Source organism: Salvelinus fontinalis, chromosome 9, assembly GCF_029448725.1.
Source record: "Salvelinus fontinalis isolate EN_2023a chromosome 9, ASM2944872v1, whole genome shotgun sequence".
Taxonomy (NCBI): Eukaryota; Metazoa; Chordata; class Actinopteri; order Salmoniformes; family Salmonidae; genus Salvelinus; species Salvelinus fontinalis.
This window is the reverse complement of record NC_074673.1, coordinates 15,159,153-15,175,367: the sequence shown is the minus strand read 5'-3', so window position 1 is coordinate 15,175,367 and position 16,215 is coordinate 15,159,153. Positions and strand designations below refer to the sequence as shown.

The 16,215-nt window shown below is 45.6% G+C and overlaps 1 protein-coding gene across 1 annotated transcript in view; it reads left to right on the top strand.

The window, feature by feature from the left end:
• Positions 1 to 15,631, top strand: part of LOC129862139 (laminin subunit beta-1-like) — a 36,772-nt gene extending 21,141 nt beyond the window's left edge. Inside the window, exons 18-33 of the mRNA XM_055933513.1 lie at positions 1,647 to 1,790; positions 1,899 to 2,130; positions 2,327 to 2,493; positions 2,919 to 3,143; positions 3,253 to 3,470; positions 3,578 to 3,674; positions 6,964 to 7,333; positions 7,463 to 7,647; positions 7,764 to 8,005; positions 8,261 to 8,464; positions 8,556 to 8,700; positions 8,912 to 9,119; positions 9,223 to 9,364; positions 9,536 to 9,712; positions 9,885 to 10,044; positions 12,081 to 15,631. Of these exons, the coding sequence (XP_055789488.1) occupies positions 1,647 to 1,790; positions 1,899 to 2,130; positions 2,327 to 2,493; positions 2,919 to 3,143; positions 3,253 to 3,470; positions 3,578 to 3,674; positions 6,964 to 7,333; positions 7,463 to 7,647; positions 7,764 to 8,005; positions 8,261 to 8,464; positions 8,556 to 8,700; positions 8,912 to 9,119; positions 9,223 to 9,364; positions 9,536 to 9,712; positions 9,885 to 10,044; positions 12,081 to 12,220 (3,056 nt within the window). The 3' untranslated portion in view covers positions 12,221 to 15,631. The remainder of the gene's footprint in view (positions 1 to 1,646; positions 1,791 to 1,898; positions 2,131 to 2,326; positions 2,494 to 2,918; positions 3,144 to 3,252; positions 3,471 to 3,577; positions 3,675 to 6,963; positions 7,334 to 7,462; positions 7,648 to 7,763; positions 8,006 to 8,260; positions 8,465 to 8,555; positions 8,701 to 8,911; positions 9,120 to 9,222; positions 9,365 to 9,535; positions 9,713 to 9,884; positions 10,045 to 12,080) is intronic.
• The last annotated feature ends 584 nt before the right edge of the window (positions 15,632 to 16,215 follow it).

The following is a 16,215-nucleotide window of genomic DNA, read 5'->3' as shown; positions in this document are numbered from 1 at the left end:
TCCGTCTGACAATCATCCTCAGTCCATCTCCTCGTACACTCCCTACACTAAAAGTATATTTTTCTCTCCTCTATACATCAGCTGTTTCAATCCCTTTCTTTTCTTATCTGTTTATTTCCTTTCCTTTCATTCCGTATCTTATCCCTTCCTGTGCCTCTGGCATATTGCCGTTGTCTTCAGTTTCCAACCCATGTCCCCCATCAACAGTTACGCTATGTCTGTCTACTCTCCTCATGTGTGGACTTGTATTGGACCCTGGGGCCCTAAGCTTGATTTATAAGCCCTCTCGGATCTTGACACACTGAAAAGACCACAGAGGAAATTTCTCAGCCCGCCGCAGCAGTAAATCTCCTACCCTGCCAGACAGTGAGAACTTGTCTCTGTTGCCAGTCTAGTAGTATATACCGGGTCCATGCTATCGTAGGACAGATTTCATGGATTTATTCATGTAGGTGGTCTGATTAGATTACAAGAGTATAACATAATATAAAAGATGAAGTCAAATATAATACTCTATTATCTTGAGAAAAACTTTTCTGAACACATGTAAGCATCAAGGAAAATTAAACATAGCGTCTATATCACAGCACTTAAATTGCAACATGTAGTTAAATGAGAATGAATTGTTATTGAAATATGACCTAAGTGTGATATGATTTTATTGTATACATTTTTTCTTGGGAATGCAGTCAGTATGAGTTCAAATCCTCCCAGCTGTGAAAGTCACATAATCCTGTCTCACTTAGCAGGTTTTTTGAGGTCTCCTGCACAGATGTAGGTCCCTCATCTACACATTGCTGCAGGTCTTTAAAAATCCTGTGGTTTCGCCTTTCCCTTTTAAGTCTTACCCCATTCTTAGCAGTTGGTAAAGATCAGAGCGTCTAAACCACAGTCTTCAAGTTCTGCGTTTAATAATCTAGTCCCATAAATAATTAGCCTATCCTAGATCTGAAGGTTCCCACCTTGCTGTGGTGTCCACTTACACAATAGTGGTTTGGAGAAGTTTCAGATTTATGAGGACAGCAGAGACTTCAGAGGATAGTGTTGAAGGAGTCTAGGCTTGGGCAGAGTCTGGCTTAGAGCATGTCAGTACCCGCTCGGGGGATGTTTAGTGGATATAGGGACACAACACTTACACTCTGTAAGGTTGCATGTACGTAAGCTTGAACACACACACACCACACACACGCCCATGCTTGCTTAAAATCCCCCTCCCATGATGTGACCCAGTGAATACCAGTTCACTTGTCTCTCTCCTCCACATGGACTCAATGTCTTCTATGGAAAGTCTGGTCCCTGGCTTTCTCTTTATTTCCACTCATCTATTGAGAAGGTTACAGGCCCTGTCAGCCTGTAAGGGTAATATATATAAAAAGTGTTGTTGATTAAATATCTCAGTCGCCTTAATTAATAAAACAAACCTTTGTTAGTATGTCAGAAGCAAGATGTATTGAGATAAAGGGTTAACCAGAGTTTTATGTACAGTTAGTACTTATACCATATTCAAAACAGCTTGGGTATCCAGCAGCAACTATTGCCCCCATTTGAACTGATCATTCCAGATTATGTGTTCAACTCAATTTTAAGCCCATTCCCTCCCTCTCTCACTCTCTCTTTAATATTTCCTCCTGTATTTGTTTTCCCAGCATGCCAGTGTGATCCGCAGGGCTCTCTCAGCACGGTGTGTGATGCCAGCGGCGGGCAATGCCAGTGTCGCCCCAATGTAGTAGGCAGGAACTGTGACAAATGTTCCCCTGCCACCTACCTCTTTGGACCCAGTGGCTGTAGATGTGAGTTTGACTGAATGAAAAGTGACTGAGTGTATGTGTTTTGTATTGCAAAAAAAAGGCACTGAATCGGACACTCATCACTTTCTGTGCCCGCTCTCTCCCCCCCAGCCTGTGATTGCAATCCCCAGGGATCGGAGCATGCGTTCTGCCATGAGGCTACTGGCCAGTGTGCTTGTATCCCCGGGGCGTACGGCCGTCAGTGTGACCACTGTTTGCCGGGACACTGGGGCTTCCCCAACTGTCGCCCCTGCACCTGCAATGGCCACACTGAGCAGTGTGACCCCTACTCTGGAGAATGCCTGAACTGCCGAGAACAGACCACCGGGCACAACTGTGAGAGGTCAGACAAGTGTTAGTCTTGGTTGAGGAGTCAGGGGTCAAGGGTTAAGGAGGCTCATTGGTGTATGTGCTGGATGGGTCGGCATTAGAATAGGTAGTCAATCAGTCTCCTAAAATATAGATAACTTAGATATTATAGACATGCATGTGAATGATAGAGTGATTATGACCAACCACCTTATGCCTTTTCCCTACAGGTGTCTGGAAGGTTACTATGGCGACCCTGTCCTGGGTTCAGGGGATCACTGTCGTCCCTGTATGTGTCCGGACGGGCCAGGTAGCGGGCGGCAGTTTGCCGGTGGATGTTATCACGGTCTGGACTCTCACTACCAGGTGTTTTGTATCTGCAGCCCTGGATACAGAGGTAGGCAGCCAATAACAACCACTTGCCAAGTTGTATAGAGCACCCTGTAAACTAGCAGCGCATGGCAGGATTACTCATGTCAAAGTGCTTCTGTTCAGACCTGTTTCCTAGGAAGCAGTAGATTTGTATGCATTCTTGTTACATTGTGGAAGCTTGGTGACTGTCCACGATGTATAGCTGCCGGCCGTGTACATTTACAGTTTGATATATGGCTTGATTTGACAGGAGGACATATGTTATTGTGGCAGTAAATGTATAGGCAGTTATTATTTCTGATTGTGAGGATAGGTGAAAAGATGTGTTGTTGTAGAGGTAAGTGATGACACTGTTTTTGGTGAAGGGTTAATTAAGCACGTTGCTCTCTCTCCTCCCCCTTTTACCTCTCGTTTCTTCTCTCTTCCTCTATGTTTTCCTCTCCCCTACAGGTGCCAGATGTGAGGAATGTGCCCCAGGTTACTATGGAAATCCCCATGAGAACGGCGGGCAGTGCCAACCATGCCAGTGCAACAACAACATTGACATGCTGGACCAGGAGTCCTGTGATGCCAGGACAGGTGAATGTCTCAAATGTCTCTACCACACCGAGGGTCGAGGCTGCCACAGCTGCAAGCTGGGTTACTATGGAGATGCCCTCACACAAAATTGCAGAAGTGAGTAAATTTTTTTTACTTGCAACTCTTTATGTGTTTGTCATATCAATGTGAGTGGTTGTCATTGTCCAATTGCTAACCTGCTAACGACGTCTCTTCTCTCCCTCAGAGTGTGTGTGTAACCACCTGGGTACCAACCCAGCCACGTGCCCGGCGGTGAGCAACTGCCACTGTGATCTGGGCAGTGGGCAGTGCCAGTGTCTACCAAATGTGGTGGGTCAGCACTGTGACCAGTGTGCCCCCGACACCTGGAACATGGCCAGCAAGAAGGGCTGCGAATCTTGCGACTGTGACCCCAACCACTCATTTGGAACGTCCTGCAACGAGGTGGGTTCTCACAAGGCCACACCCTTCTTCTGTTGGGTCTTAATACTCCTGTCTCTTTAATCCTATCCTAATGTCACATTACTAATATTTATGTGTTTTGTCCACAGCTGAGTGGCCAGTGCTCCTGTAAACCTGGCTTTGGGGGTAAAATGTGTCAGGAGTGCAGAGAGTTGTTCTGGGGAGACCCTGAAGTCAAATGCAATGGTGAGTTGCCACATCTCAATCAGAAGCATATTAGTTATCGGTGCTGGCATTACACTGCCTAAATCCCCATCTTGACACACATTAAGGAGTGTGTGTGTGCGCATGTGTGTGTGTGAGAAAGCTCCAACCCAACTATTTTAAATTGCAACACACACAAAGCAGGCCTTTAGTGTTAATCATTGAGATATAACAAGCAGCCCCATTCCCCTAGCCTCTTATCATGGGAATGTGTAGGAGTTTCAGCTGTGGTGGAGAAATTCACAGCATCCTCTCCTTACTGTGGGAGCCAAAATTAAGGCCAGATGTGCTCTCTCACCCGACGTCTGTGTTTCTATGACGAACAGGCGGGGGATCTGTCCGAGCCTCCCAATATCCCGCCGTCCCCACAATGCACCTTTGTTCTGATGGGGTGTCCTGTTGGAGGGACAGCTGTCCAACACAGTGCTTGCTGCTGACAGAAAGGAGCCTTTGTCCCAGGGTAACGTCACTGGAGCAGAGCAGCCTGCTTAATTATCTACTGAAGGACACATGAATTGGCTTCTGATGTAGGCTAGTCCCTTGAGTGGAAACGTGCAGTGAATGTATAAATGGCTCACTGTGGTAGTTGAATCTACTTTAAACTTCTGTATGCATTGTTACCAATGAAATTAGAAAATTATTGTGATCAAACTAAAATTGCAGAGGTCACTTTGACGGCTGTTTAAACATCGAACTCCTTCCAGGCAGGATGCACCATGTCAATTGCGTCATAAAAGTCCTTGCTGTCCCGTCACAGTGCAGTTTTCTCAGGCTTGTGGCTTGCTGCTACTAGCAGGGAGTGTTGCATTCCGGAAAGGTTTGTGTTTCTTCGCTCTGCGGAGAAGGATCTGTGTTGACAGTCCTGACTGTTTGTTTGGAGAAGGAAGTCTGCTCTGGTTCCCTGATATCGGATTACCTCATTTACCGCAACTAATGTTGACATACCCCTAATCTGGATCAGTCTAACAGCCAAACATTTCACTAAAACTAGCTTCAAATGGTGCAGATCCCTGTTAGTTTGTGGTATGTTGGTTTCTCTGGAAACATAGTAACGTTGTACACTTTGAACAATTCAATGAAGGGAGGGAACGGTCAACTGCTCAATTTGTGGTCACATTAATTGATATCACAGTTACTTTCTTGTGCACCTCCAGCCATTTTTGTGGCTTTTGCAATGATTTGACCCTTTTAATCACATCAGTTTACCATTTGAAGACTGTCTGTCTGTGGGAGCCATGTCTACTGTTTCTGGTTCATCAAAGCCTTTGTGGCTGTGTGTGTGTGTGTGTGTGTGTGTGTGTGTGCGTGTGTGCGTGTGTGCGTGCGTGCGTGCGTGCGTGCGTCTGTGTTGGCCCATGGTGAAAGACTGCTCCAGCTGTAGACCATTAAAGATGTCGTTTACTGATGTGCCCCCATCATCCCCCCACACAGAGGAATAGAAGCCATGGTGGGATCCATGTCACTAAAACAGCTGGAATTTCCCTACCCTGCCTGCTCGCAATCATCTTATCTGACCTGTAACATACAACAGATTCTGTGTAGAAAAGAAAGAAAAGAGGTCCAGCTACCTTCTATAAAAGGCCTTTATTAAAAATTTGTGCGATTTTGTTAGAAACAGCCGAAAGCCTGCGTTAATCAGCCATGTCTTACTGCGCCATGGATTCCAGTTCCCTCTACATATTGCTTGTAGTGTGTTTAATCTGCTCTGAGGGCCATTGTTAATTTTGACGGGTAGGGGGTGAGGGTCAATATTTACCTCTCTTCCGTACCTGGCCTATGTGGCCATTTTGTGTGTCAAAGCCATCACCCAGTGTAAACAGAGGCTGTGCTTTAATCTGCAGTGGGGGAGGGGGCTGTGTGAATGGGGACCTTCAGAGGTGGTGCTGTAGTGTGGTGTGTGGGGCCCTAGTTTGGGGCTGTCTGCTGATAATGGAGACTGGTGAGTGACTCCCCACACAGCCAGTTAACGCACAGAGGAAGAGAGACAGGGGAGACAAAAGGACAGGTCACATTCATTACATATTTCCACTGAGCCCAGGCCCCTCATCCTCCTGCCTTACAAAACTATAGGAGGATTACGCCACACATCTAAGCCCCCATTTCCCATCCTCTTTTGTTGCTTTAGCACCCTGAGGTGACAAAAAGTAATTTTTCAGGATGTGTGTACATCTACACATTTGTAAAGGTTTGTGGTTGTACAAATGTGTGGTTTGTGCAAGAAAGTATGTACACTTCACCATACATTCTTCAAGTTTGTGTGTAAGAGTGGTACCACAGGAGGTACCACAGTTAGGTATATGGTTGTCATCAGTGGTTCCTGGGGGGTTGTTTGCAGAGTCTTTAGGGGCCCCATGGTGGCCCCTTTGTTCTCCACACACTCTACACACTTCCCTTAACAAGGCTTTGAAGTGGGCAAACATCCTCCTCTTTCTCCATTCCTCCTCCTCCGCCCCCCTTCTCTCCATCCCATCTCACTCAACCAGCCCCCCTTAAGTCACTGGGTTAATGTGGATGGCTGCGGTTCATTGATCTTTGGCTCACCAGAATTTCAACTGACATCATCTTTACGAGTTGAAACTCCACCGAAAACATTTTATCCACCAGTCAATACATCAGCTGGCCACTCTTAATACTCCCAATGGACACTCACCCAGAAATACATGTAGGCTTACCAGTATATTTAAAATGCAATATGGCTAGCATTAAAGAACTTGAATTATAATGAAAATTAAGTCAAAAGTATTATTAGAACCAAAGGTTAGGCTTGCTAGTCCACATTTCAGAGGTGCTTACAACAGGGTGCTAACTGTGCTTGACACGTTAACGCGTGATTACAAACCTATAAAGGTTACGACCCATAAAGCAACAGGAGCTCCCATCCTTTCCCCTCTCCACAGTGGAGCACTTTGAAATGACTTTAGGAGGATCCCAATAAACTGAATGAGTTTGTAAGTTGACCTGACGAGACAGACGTGTCCTTTGAGGTCAAGATGTCTAGCGAGAGAGAGGCTGGCTGCTTAAAAGCACTTCCCTGGCTTTGTAAGACCGCTTTATAGGCTCTTGTCCATTGTTATGGAACATCATCAACCTGTTTGAAATGTCTCCCTCCCATTCAGGATCTCTGGAAGGTGACTGACTAGTCAGGATCAGGATGGAACAAAATTAGTTGTAGAAAAAGTGTTGTTTTTTGAGTCATGCTCAAACAGTTTCAGAGTTGAATGAAAAAAAGGCTAGACTAGTAGTAAAACCTATGTTTCCTATTGCCTTGCAGCGTGCGACTGTGACCCACAAGGCATTGCCGAGCAGCAGTGCAACAAGGCCAACGGTAACTGTGTGTGCTTGGAGGGCGTGTCTGGTCCCCGCTGTAACCTCTGCGCCCGGGGCTACTCTGGCACCTTCCCCTACTGCGAACGCTGCCACCAGTGCTTCGCCGACTGGGACGTGATCGTAGGTCAGCTGACCAATCAGACCCACAGGCTGGTCAACAAGGTGAACACCATCAAGGCCAGCGGCATCACCGGACCATACAAACATGCCATAGATAACATGGAGCAGAGCGCCGGGTCCATAAGAACTATCCTGGCCCAGAACCCGGCTACACAGCCACTGTCAGAGATACAGCAGCTACTGGAGCAGGCCACGTAAGTGGGGTCAAAGGGTGGGGTCAAAATGGGTCATTGACAATATTTATCAATAGCAAAAACAGTAGTAGACACATCAAAAGCAATAATATACTAATTATTTCTGTATGATCCATTTCTGTTCTTTAGAGATCTAATGGAAGAGATGAGCAACAAGCTGAACCTCACTGAGGAGGCGTTGGCCCAGGTATCATCTGATGACAACAGCACCAACACCAAACTGGACTCTCTCAAAGAGGACGCCCAGAAACTGGATCGCACCGTCAAGGAGCTGCTGGACCAAGTGGAGCTCATCAAGAACTCTGATGTTCGGGGTAAGGGACTGGGACAAGGCTGTTCGACTTGTTGATGATTGTGATATACAATGTCATGTCCATTATACTTCCATTTGTCAACTCTGTGAAATTGAACATTGTTTTTGTAATGACAGGAGCGACAGACAGTGTCACAAAGTACTACCAGCAGTCTCTGGCTGCTGGGGCTCAGGCCAACGCCTCCACCACCGACCCAGGCAACCCCGTAGAGAGCTCTTTTGTTCTAAGACAAGCTACGGAGGACAAGATGAACGACACCAGGGACGAGTTCCACAGGAGGCAGGAAGAACACGCCAAGAGACTGGATGACCTGGCGGATCAGCTGGAGACATTGGACCTATCAGAACTCAGTGAGAAGGTAAGGCCAAGCAAGGCCATAACTGTGGCCTGAAACTGGCTTGCTGATGTTGATCTGAGTTTGACACAGATCAGACTCAGTCAAATTCCAGTTTGCAAGATAAAACCATCGAAAACAAGACATTTTCTTGAGCTGTTAAATCAAAGCTTCTGTGTAGGTCAGGAAGAATGATAGGTTTGATTGAATGAGAAGCATATGCTTAGATCCCATTTGAACTTGTCAACTCTTTTCACTCTACTGCGCCTCTCTCTGCAGACGTGCGGCAGCCCAGCTGGTGAGGCGTGTGTAGACTCTCCGTGCGGGGGTCTGAGTTGTGTGGACTCTGAGGGGAACAGGAGGTGTGGGGGCGAGGGGTGTGACGGTCTGGTCACCCTGGCCAACAATGCCTGGCATAAGGCCAACCACTTTGACCAGGAGATCCTCACGGCCATGGAGGAGGTGGACAAGCTCTCCAAGATGGTGAGATCCTGTCTTTGAATTAAAATGAACCAACTCTCTTTAGACAAGAAATACACCCACTTTGGTTCCTAACCTGTTTGTTTGTGATCAGGTGTCAGAGGCCAAGGTGAAGGCAGATGAGGCCAAGCTGAGTGCCCAGGACGTGCTGCTGAAGACAAATGAGACCAAGCAGCGCGTGGACCAGAGCAATGAGGAGCTGCGCAGCCTCATCCGACAGATCAGAGACTTCCTCACACGTATGTCTACTCCTCCAATCAACTACATATGTTTATTAACCTGTGATTTAAAGGTACAATCCAGCTGTTCAATTGTAATTTCAATTAAATGTTTCAAATAATTTCACCCATTGATTCTAGAAGATTGTAACTTATACATGTCTCAAACTTAGTACAACTGTCCCTTTCACAAGCTTAGTACAACCCTTGTCTCTCATGTGGCACCCCCTAGAGGATGCAGCAGACATGGAGAGCATCGAGGCAGTGGCCAACGAGGTGCTGGCCATGCAGATGCCCAGCACGCCAGCCCAGCTCCAGAATCTGACAGACGAGATCAGGGAGAGGGTGCGAGACCTGGCCCAAGTGGAGACTATCCTCAACCACAGCGCTGACGACGTGCAGAGAGCCGAGAACCTACTGAAGCAGGCAGGCAGAGCCAGGTGACACACATTAACACACACTTGTCAAGATTATCCTCGAATGGAGCACAGTTGATGGTGCTTGGTGGGCTTATTATTTTCTCCCTCTGTGTGTGTCCCACAGTAAAGAGGCCACAGATGTGAGGGAAACAGCAGAGATGGTGAAGCAGGCTCTGGAAGAGGCTGAGCGTGCCCAGAAAGCAGCAGCCGAGGCCATCAAACAGGCCACCACAGACATTAAAGGCACAAACGACCTCCTGTCCTCAGTGAGTCAACATCCTCCATTTTATCACACACAGCAAGTTTGAACTTTTGGGACTAATCCATTGGTTCCATGTACCGGGAAAACTAAATCAAGCACAGCTAAAGTATTTGACCCATTAAAATGTACAAGTATACCATAAAGACACCCTGTGCTTGTCTTTACGTCTGAAAAGGTGGAGTCGGAGACAGCGGACTCAGAGTTCAAGCTGAACAACGCCACCCAGAGGCTGCTGTGGTTAGAGAAAGACATCACACTGCTCAGAGAGAAGGCACTGAACACCTCGCTTAGCTCTGAACAAACCGAGAGAGATGCAGAGAGCATCAACAAAGTGGCTGAGCAGGTCAAAAAGGTTTGTGAGCTACTTTGTGTTAAATTGGGAAGTGAGAGTTTGTGGTTTATTTTTCATCCTTGTCATTCTCACAATAAATTGCTGACCTCGCTTATGACTGTTCGTGTTCGTGTTGTGTGTGTGTTGTGTGTGTGTTGTGTTGTGTGTGTGTTGTGTGTGTGTGTGCGCGCAGGACCTGGACTCGGAGCTGAAGGATAAGTACAGCACCGTGCAGGACCTGATCAAACAGGAGGCCGGGGGCGTGGCCGATGCCAAGAAGAGGGCGGAGCTTCTACAGCAGGAAGCCACAGACCTTCTGCTACAGGCCAGTGACAAGCTGCAGCTACTGAAAGGTACAGTACACACACACATACCTGCACTGGCTATATGCACACAGGTCTCTATCCACACACACTGACACTCTCTCACACACACACACACACACATAGACATGCACCACATAAATCTTACACAACAGCTTGGGGAGCGCCTTGCATGAAAATACGTTGAACAAAAATATAAACGCAACATGTAAAGTATTGATCCCATGTTTCATGAGCTGAAATAAAAGATCCCAGAAATGTTCCATACACACAAAAAGCTTATTTCTCTCAAATGTTGTGCACAAATGTGTTTACATCCCTGTTAGTGAGTATTTCTCCGTTGCCAATATAACCTATCCACCTGACAGGTGTGGCATATCAAGAAGCTGATTAAACAGCATGATCATTACACAGGTGCACCTTGTGCTGTGGACAATAAAAGGCCACTCTAAAATGTGCAGTTTTGTCACACAACAAAATGCTACAGATGTCTCAAGTTAAGGGACTGTGCAATTGGCATGCAGACTGCAGGAATGTCCACCAGAGCTGTTGCCAGAGAATTTAATGTTGATTTCTCTACCATTAGCCGCCTCCAACGTCGTTTTAGATAATTTAGTAGTACGTCCAACCGGCCTCACAACCGCAGACCACGTGTAACCACGCCAGCCCAGGACCTCCACATCCAGCTTTTTCACCTGCAGGATTGTCTGAGACCAGCCAGCCAGACAGCTGATAAAACTGTGAGTTTGCACAACCAAAGAATTTCTGAACAAACTGTCAGAAACAGTCTCAGGGAAGCTCTTCTGCGTGTTCGTCGTCCTCACCAGGGGCTTGATCTGACTGCAGTTCAGCATCGTAACTGACTTCAGTGGATGAACACTCACCTTCGATGGCCTCTGGCACGCTGGAGAAGTGTGCTCTTCATGGATTAATCCTGTTTTCAACTGTACCAGGCAGGTGGCAGACAGAGTGTATGGCATCGTGTTGGTGAGCGGTTTGCTGATGTCAAGGTTGTGAACAGAGTGCCCCATGGTGGAGGTGGGGTTATGGTATGGGCAGGCATAAGCTACAGACAACAAACACAATTGCATTTTATCGATGACAATTTGAATGCACAGAGATACAGTGACGAGATCCTGAGGCCCGTTGTTGTGCCATTCATCCACTGCCATCACCTCATGTTTCAGCATGATAATGCACAGCCCCATGTCGCAAGGATCTGTACACAATTCCTGGAAGCTGAAAATGTCTCAGTTCTTCCATGGCCTGCACACTCACCAGACATGTCACCCATTTAGCACGTTTGGGATGCTCTGGATCGACATATACGACAGCATGTGCCAGTTTCCGCCAATATCCAGCAACTTCGCACATCTATCGAAGAGGAGTGGGACAACATTACGCAGGCCACAATCAACAGACTGATCAACTGTATGTGAAGGAGATGTGTCACGCTGCATAAGGCAAATGTTGGTCACATCAGATACTGACTGGTTTTATGATCCACGCCCCCACCTTTTTTTAAGGTATCTGTGACCAACAGATGCATATCTGTATTCTCAGTCATGTGAAATCCATAGATTAGGGCATAATGAATTCATTTCAAATGACTGATTTGCTTATACGAACTGTAACTCAGTAAAACCTTTGAAATTGTTGCATGTTGCGTTGATATTTTTGTTCAGTGTACAATCACAACTCACTACCTAAAACACACACCCTTAGGGTCCAACCATGATATGTCCTTACAACGCATCGAGGCAGGCATTATCACAAACATTACACTACACAGACCCTACTTTTCAATGGTGTCTGCTTAGTGGATATATAAACATGATCTGTTTGTAATAGCTATGAGATCTTCATGTTGATTCACTTTTTCCAATCAAGAGTTGAACATGAAATTACGCAGGCCCTTTAACTTTCTCTCCTCAAGTGTGTGTATTCACTGCATGACATTCTACATGTTCTGATTATAAAGCCGGTGTGTGGAGGGATACTACACATCCTGTGATTTTGAGCAAGTAGTTTGACGGTAGGATCTCTCCTTTTTGGTTCCCATCCAGATTTAGAGAAGTCCTACGAGGACAACCAGAAGACTCTGGAAGACAAGGCCAACCAGTTGGTGGATCTGGAGAAGGCTGTCAAAGAGCTGCTGCAGGAGATCAGTCACAAAGTCACCGTGTACAGCACCTGTCTGTTTTAAACACAACCCCCAGTACGGGGTTGTGAAGAAAACTGGTTCACAAAGCAAAATGAACGCCAACCAAGGAATAGAGGCCATTTGAAACCAGAAGATATTTAATATTACTGGCACAGAGCCCCTAGAGACTGGACACATTAAACGTACCACCCACTCACACTCCCTGGTTTCATCATTTGAAATCAAAGATTACTGTTTACTTTTATACTGTTTCTAAGTCTAACAAGTGGTTTTCGTGTGGAAAAAGCAGGGGATAAAAAAGAAGTAATCTGTTTCTATTTGTAGGAAACAAGGAGAGCGAATAAGTGAGAAATCAGAATCCTGCCAAAGAGTTTACCATCCAAGCTACAGCCAACATTTAAGATACACAGTACCAGCTAGACATCATCGCCTACATATACAAAGTGACATGAACCAGCCAGACTTTACAACTACCTTGATTGGCAGTACTTCTAGCACACAGTGTGTGAGAATGTTATGGTTCGAATTTTTGAGAATGAGAGCTTTGAGGCGAATTTGTGCATTCAGATATTTGGAGACCATCCTCCTAACATTTTAAAATAAAAAAGAAAATGTGCATTGTTTTGAAATGGTTGCAAAGAAATTCCCCCTCCATTTAAACCAGAATGTAATTCAATAATTTTTTCTTGAGTTCGAAAACCAATGCCTTGAGGGCTGAAAGCATGAATGTAAAGGTTTGACTTAACTTTTTACCATGAGACTGGATTATTTTGTATATTTGTATGCAACATTGTATGAACCAACTGGTTACTTTCAAAGTTACCTTGACCAACACATTTATTTTCAATTTGGAGGAAAAAAAACATTTGAAATCCCATCAATTATGTGTTACATCTTGACAAGTTCTGAGAGTTATTGTTTTTAAACATATTTACTATTTTGAGCCTTAGCCTCTCACCTTAACACTATAGTGTACCTGTTATGGTAAAATGGGGATGTGTTTGTGGGCCTCAGAGTACTCCTGGGAGGCAGCCACATACAGAGCAGACCTTCTGTGTACACTAAGCATTAGATCCAATGCCTTGGCTAGATCTGAAACACAAGAGACATTAAGCTACTCACAATTTTGTTTTTATCCTTGATTTATTGTCTTATTTTTTGTTTTATAGTGTCCTTGTTATTTTATTTTTAACAGGCGCTTTAAAACCAATGTATTACAATTATTAGTGCTAGCATAGGGCAAATGTGACAGGACTCTTCATAAATTCTCCCAATATGCCACAAATTTCAATGAAATGCATTCATCCCTTCTTTCCTGGAATAAGTCAGGTTTGATATGTTTGAATTGATGATAGCAGGGTGGTAACTTTCATTTGACTTAAATCACAAATGGATTATTCAATCACACATAGGCCTATATTATGGACACTGGCAGACAGGTTAACCTGGTTGGGTTGTATCAATCAATCAATGAAATGTATTTATAAAGCCCTTCTTACATCAGCTGATGTCACAAAGGTCTGTACAGAAACCCGGCCTAAAACCCCAAACAGTAAGCAATGCAGGTGTAGAAGCACGGTGGCTAGGAAAAACTCCTTAGAAAGGCCGGAACCTAGGAAGAAACCTAGAGTGGAACCAGGATATGAGGGGTGGCCAGTCCACTTATGGCTGTGCCGGGTTGAGATTATAACAGAACATGCCCAAGATGTTCAAATGTTCATAGATGACCAGCAGTGTCAAATGATAATAATCACAGTGGTCTAGAGGGTGCAACAGGTCAGCACCTCAGGAGTACATTTCAGTTGGCTTTTCATAGCCGATCATTCAGAGTATCTCTACCACTCCTGGTGTCTCTAGAGAGTTGAAAACAGCAGGTCTGGGACAAGGTAGCATGTCCGGTGAACAGGTCAGAGTTCCATAGCCACAGGCAGAACAGTTGAAACTGGAGCAGCAGCACGACCAGGTTGGACTGGGGACAGCAAGGAGTCATCAGGCCAGGTGGTCCTAGGGCTCAAGTCCTCCGAGGAGATGGGAGAGAGAGAGAATTAGAGAGAGCATACTTAAATTCACACAGGACACCGGATAAGACAGTAGAAATACTCCAGATATAACAGACTGACCCTAGCCCTCCGACACATAAACTGTTGCAGCATAAATACTGGAGGTTGAGACAGGAGGTATCAGGAGACACTGTGGCCCCGTCTGTCGATATCCCAGAACAGGGCCAAACAGGCAGGATATAACCTCACCCACTTTGCCAAAGCACAGCCCCCACACCACTAGAGGGATATCTTCAACCACCAACTTACTATCCTGAGACAATGCCGATTATAGCCCACGAAGATCTCCCTCACGGGGGTGCGCCAACCCGGACAGGAAGATCACGTCAGTGACTCAACTCACTCAAGTGGCGCACCCCTCCTAGGGACGGCATGGAAGAGCACCAGTAAGCCAGTGACTCAGCCCCTGTAATAAGGTTTGAGGCAGAGAATCCCAGTGGAGAGAGGGGAACCGGCCAGGCAGAGACAGCAAGGGCGGTTCGTTGCGCCAATGCCGTTTTGTTCACCTTCACACTCCTGGCCCAGACTACACTCAATCATAGGACCTACTGAAGAGATGAGTCTTCAATAAAGACTTGAAGGTAGAGACTGAGCCTGCGTGTCTCACATGGATAGGCAGACCATTCCGTAAAAATGGAGCTCTATAGAAGAAAGTCCTGCCTCCAGCTGTTTGCTTAGAAATTCTAGGGACAGAAAGGAAGCCTGCGTCTTGTGACTGTAGCGTACGTGTAGGTACGTACGGCAGGACCAAATCGGAAAGATAGGTAGGAGCAAGCCCATGTAATGCTTAGTAGGTTAGCAGTAAAACCTTGAAATCAGCCCTTGCCTTAACAGGAAGTCAGTGTAGAGGCTAGCACTGGAGTAATATGATAAAAAAGGTAAAATATATAGTGAAAACAATAGTGGTCCTAAAACGGAGCCTTGAGGAACACCAAAATGTACAGTTGATTTGTCAGAGGCAAAACCATCTACAGAGACAAACTGATATCTTTCTGACAGATAAGATCTAACCAGGCCAGAACTTTTCCGTGTAGACCAATTTGGGTTTCCAAACTGACGTCCTTGGGTAGGTGGAGGGAGTCTGGAAGGGCATCTAGGAATCTTTGGGTTGTCCGATAATTTTTAGCATGGCTTTTGATGATTCTTGGTTGGGGTCTGAGCAGATTATTTGTTGCGATTGAAAACATAATAAAAATGGTGGTCCGATAGTCCAGGATCCACAACATTTATTCCACGGGACAAAACTAGGTTCAGAGTATGACTGTGGCAGTGAGTAGGTCCGGAGACATGTTGGACAAAACCCACTGAGTCGATGATGGCTCCGAAAGCCTTTTGGAGTGGTTCTGTGGACGTTTCCATGTGAATATTAAAGTCACCAATGGCTTTTGTGTGATGTCATTGTTACCTGTGAAACTAAAAAGAGCGCAATCCTACAAGTCAAATCTAAAGTTCACACTGCTCATCCACAATGGGAAGTTTAATGAGCCACAGGCCCCATGTCAATAGTATGAGCACATGGTTTCATCCAAAGTTGCTGAATTGAGATCCCTGTCTGAACAAGATTTTCTAACATGTCCTCCATAGTGGACTCTGGAAGGTCTGAGGAGGATTCTGTCTCAATATTACCTACCATTAGGTAGCAGTATGTAGCTACAAAGTAACCCAGTGTTACAAGTGCTGCTAGAGGCTCCCAGGCCAGGAACTTCATTGAAGAACATCAAACCTGAATCAGAGAGGATGGAATCTCTTTGCCTAAATATTGTCCCAGGAACATCCTAAATATATGTTGTTCCAGGCCCCTAGCCTGGGACATCATACCCAGGGACCTCATTATTTTGTTGTCCCTGGAACAACATGCATACAGGAAAAATGTCTCCAGTAGCTCATTGTGGCCAGACTTTAAAACCGGCGCAACCTGTTCTCTTACATCCACCTTTGCATACACGTTTTAGATTGGCTACAATACATTATAAAGCT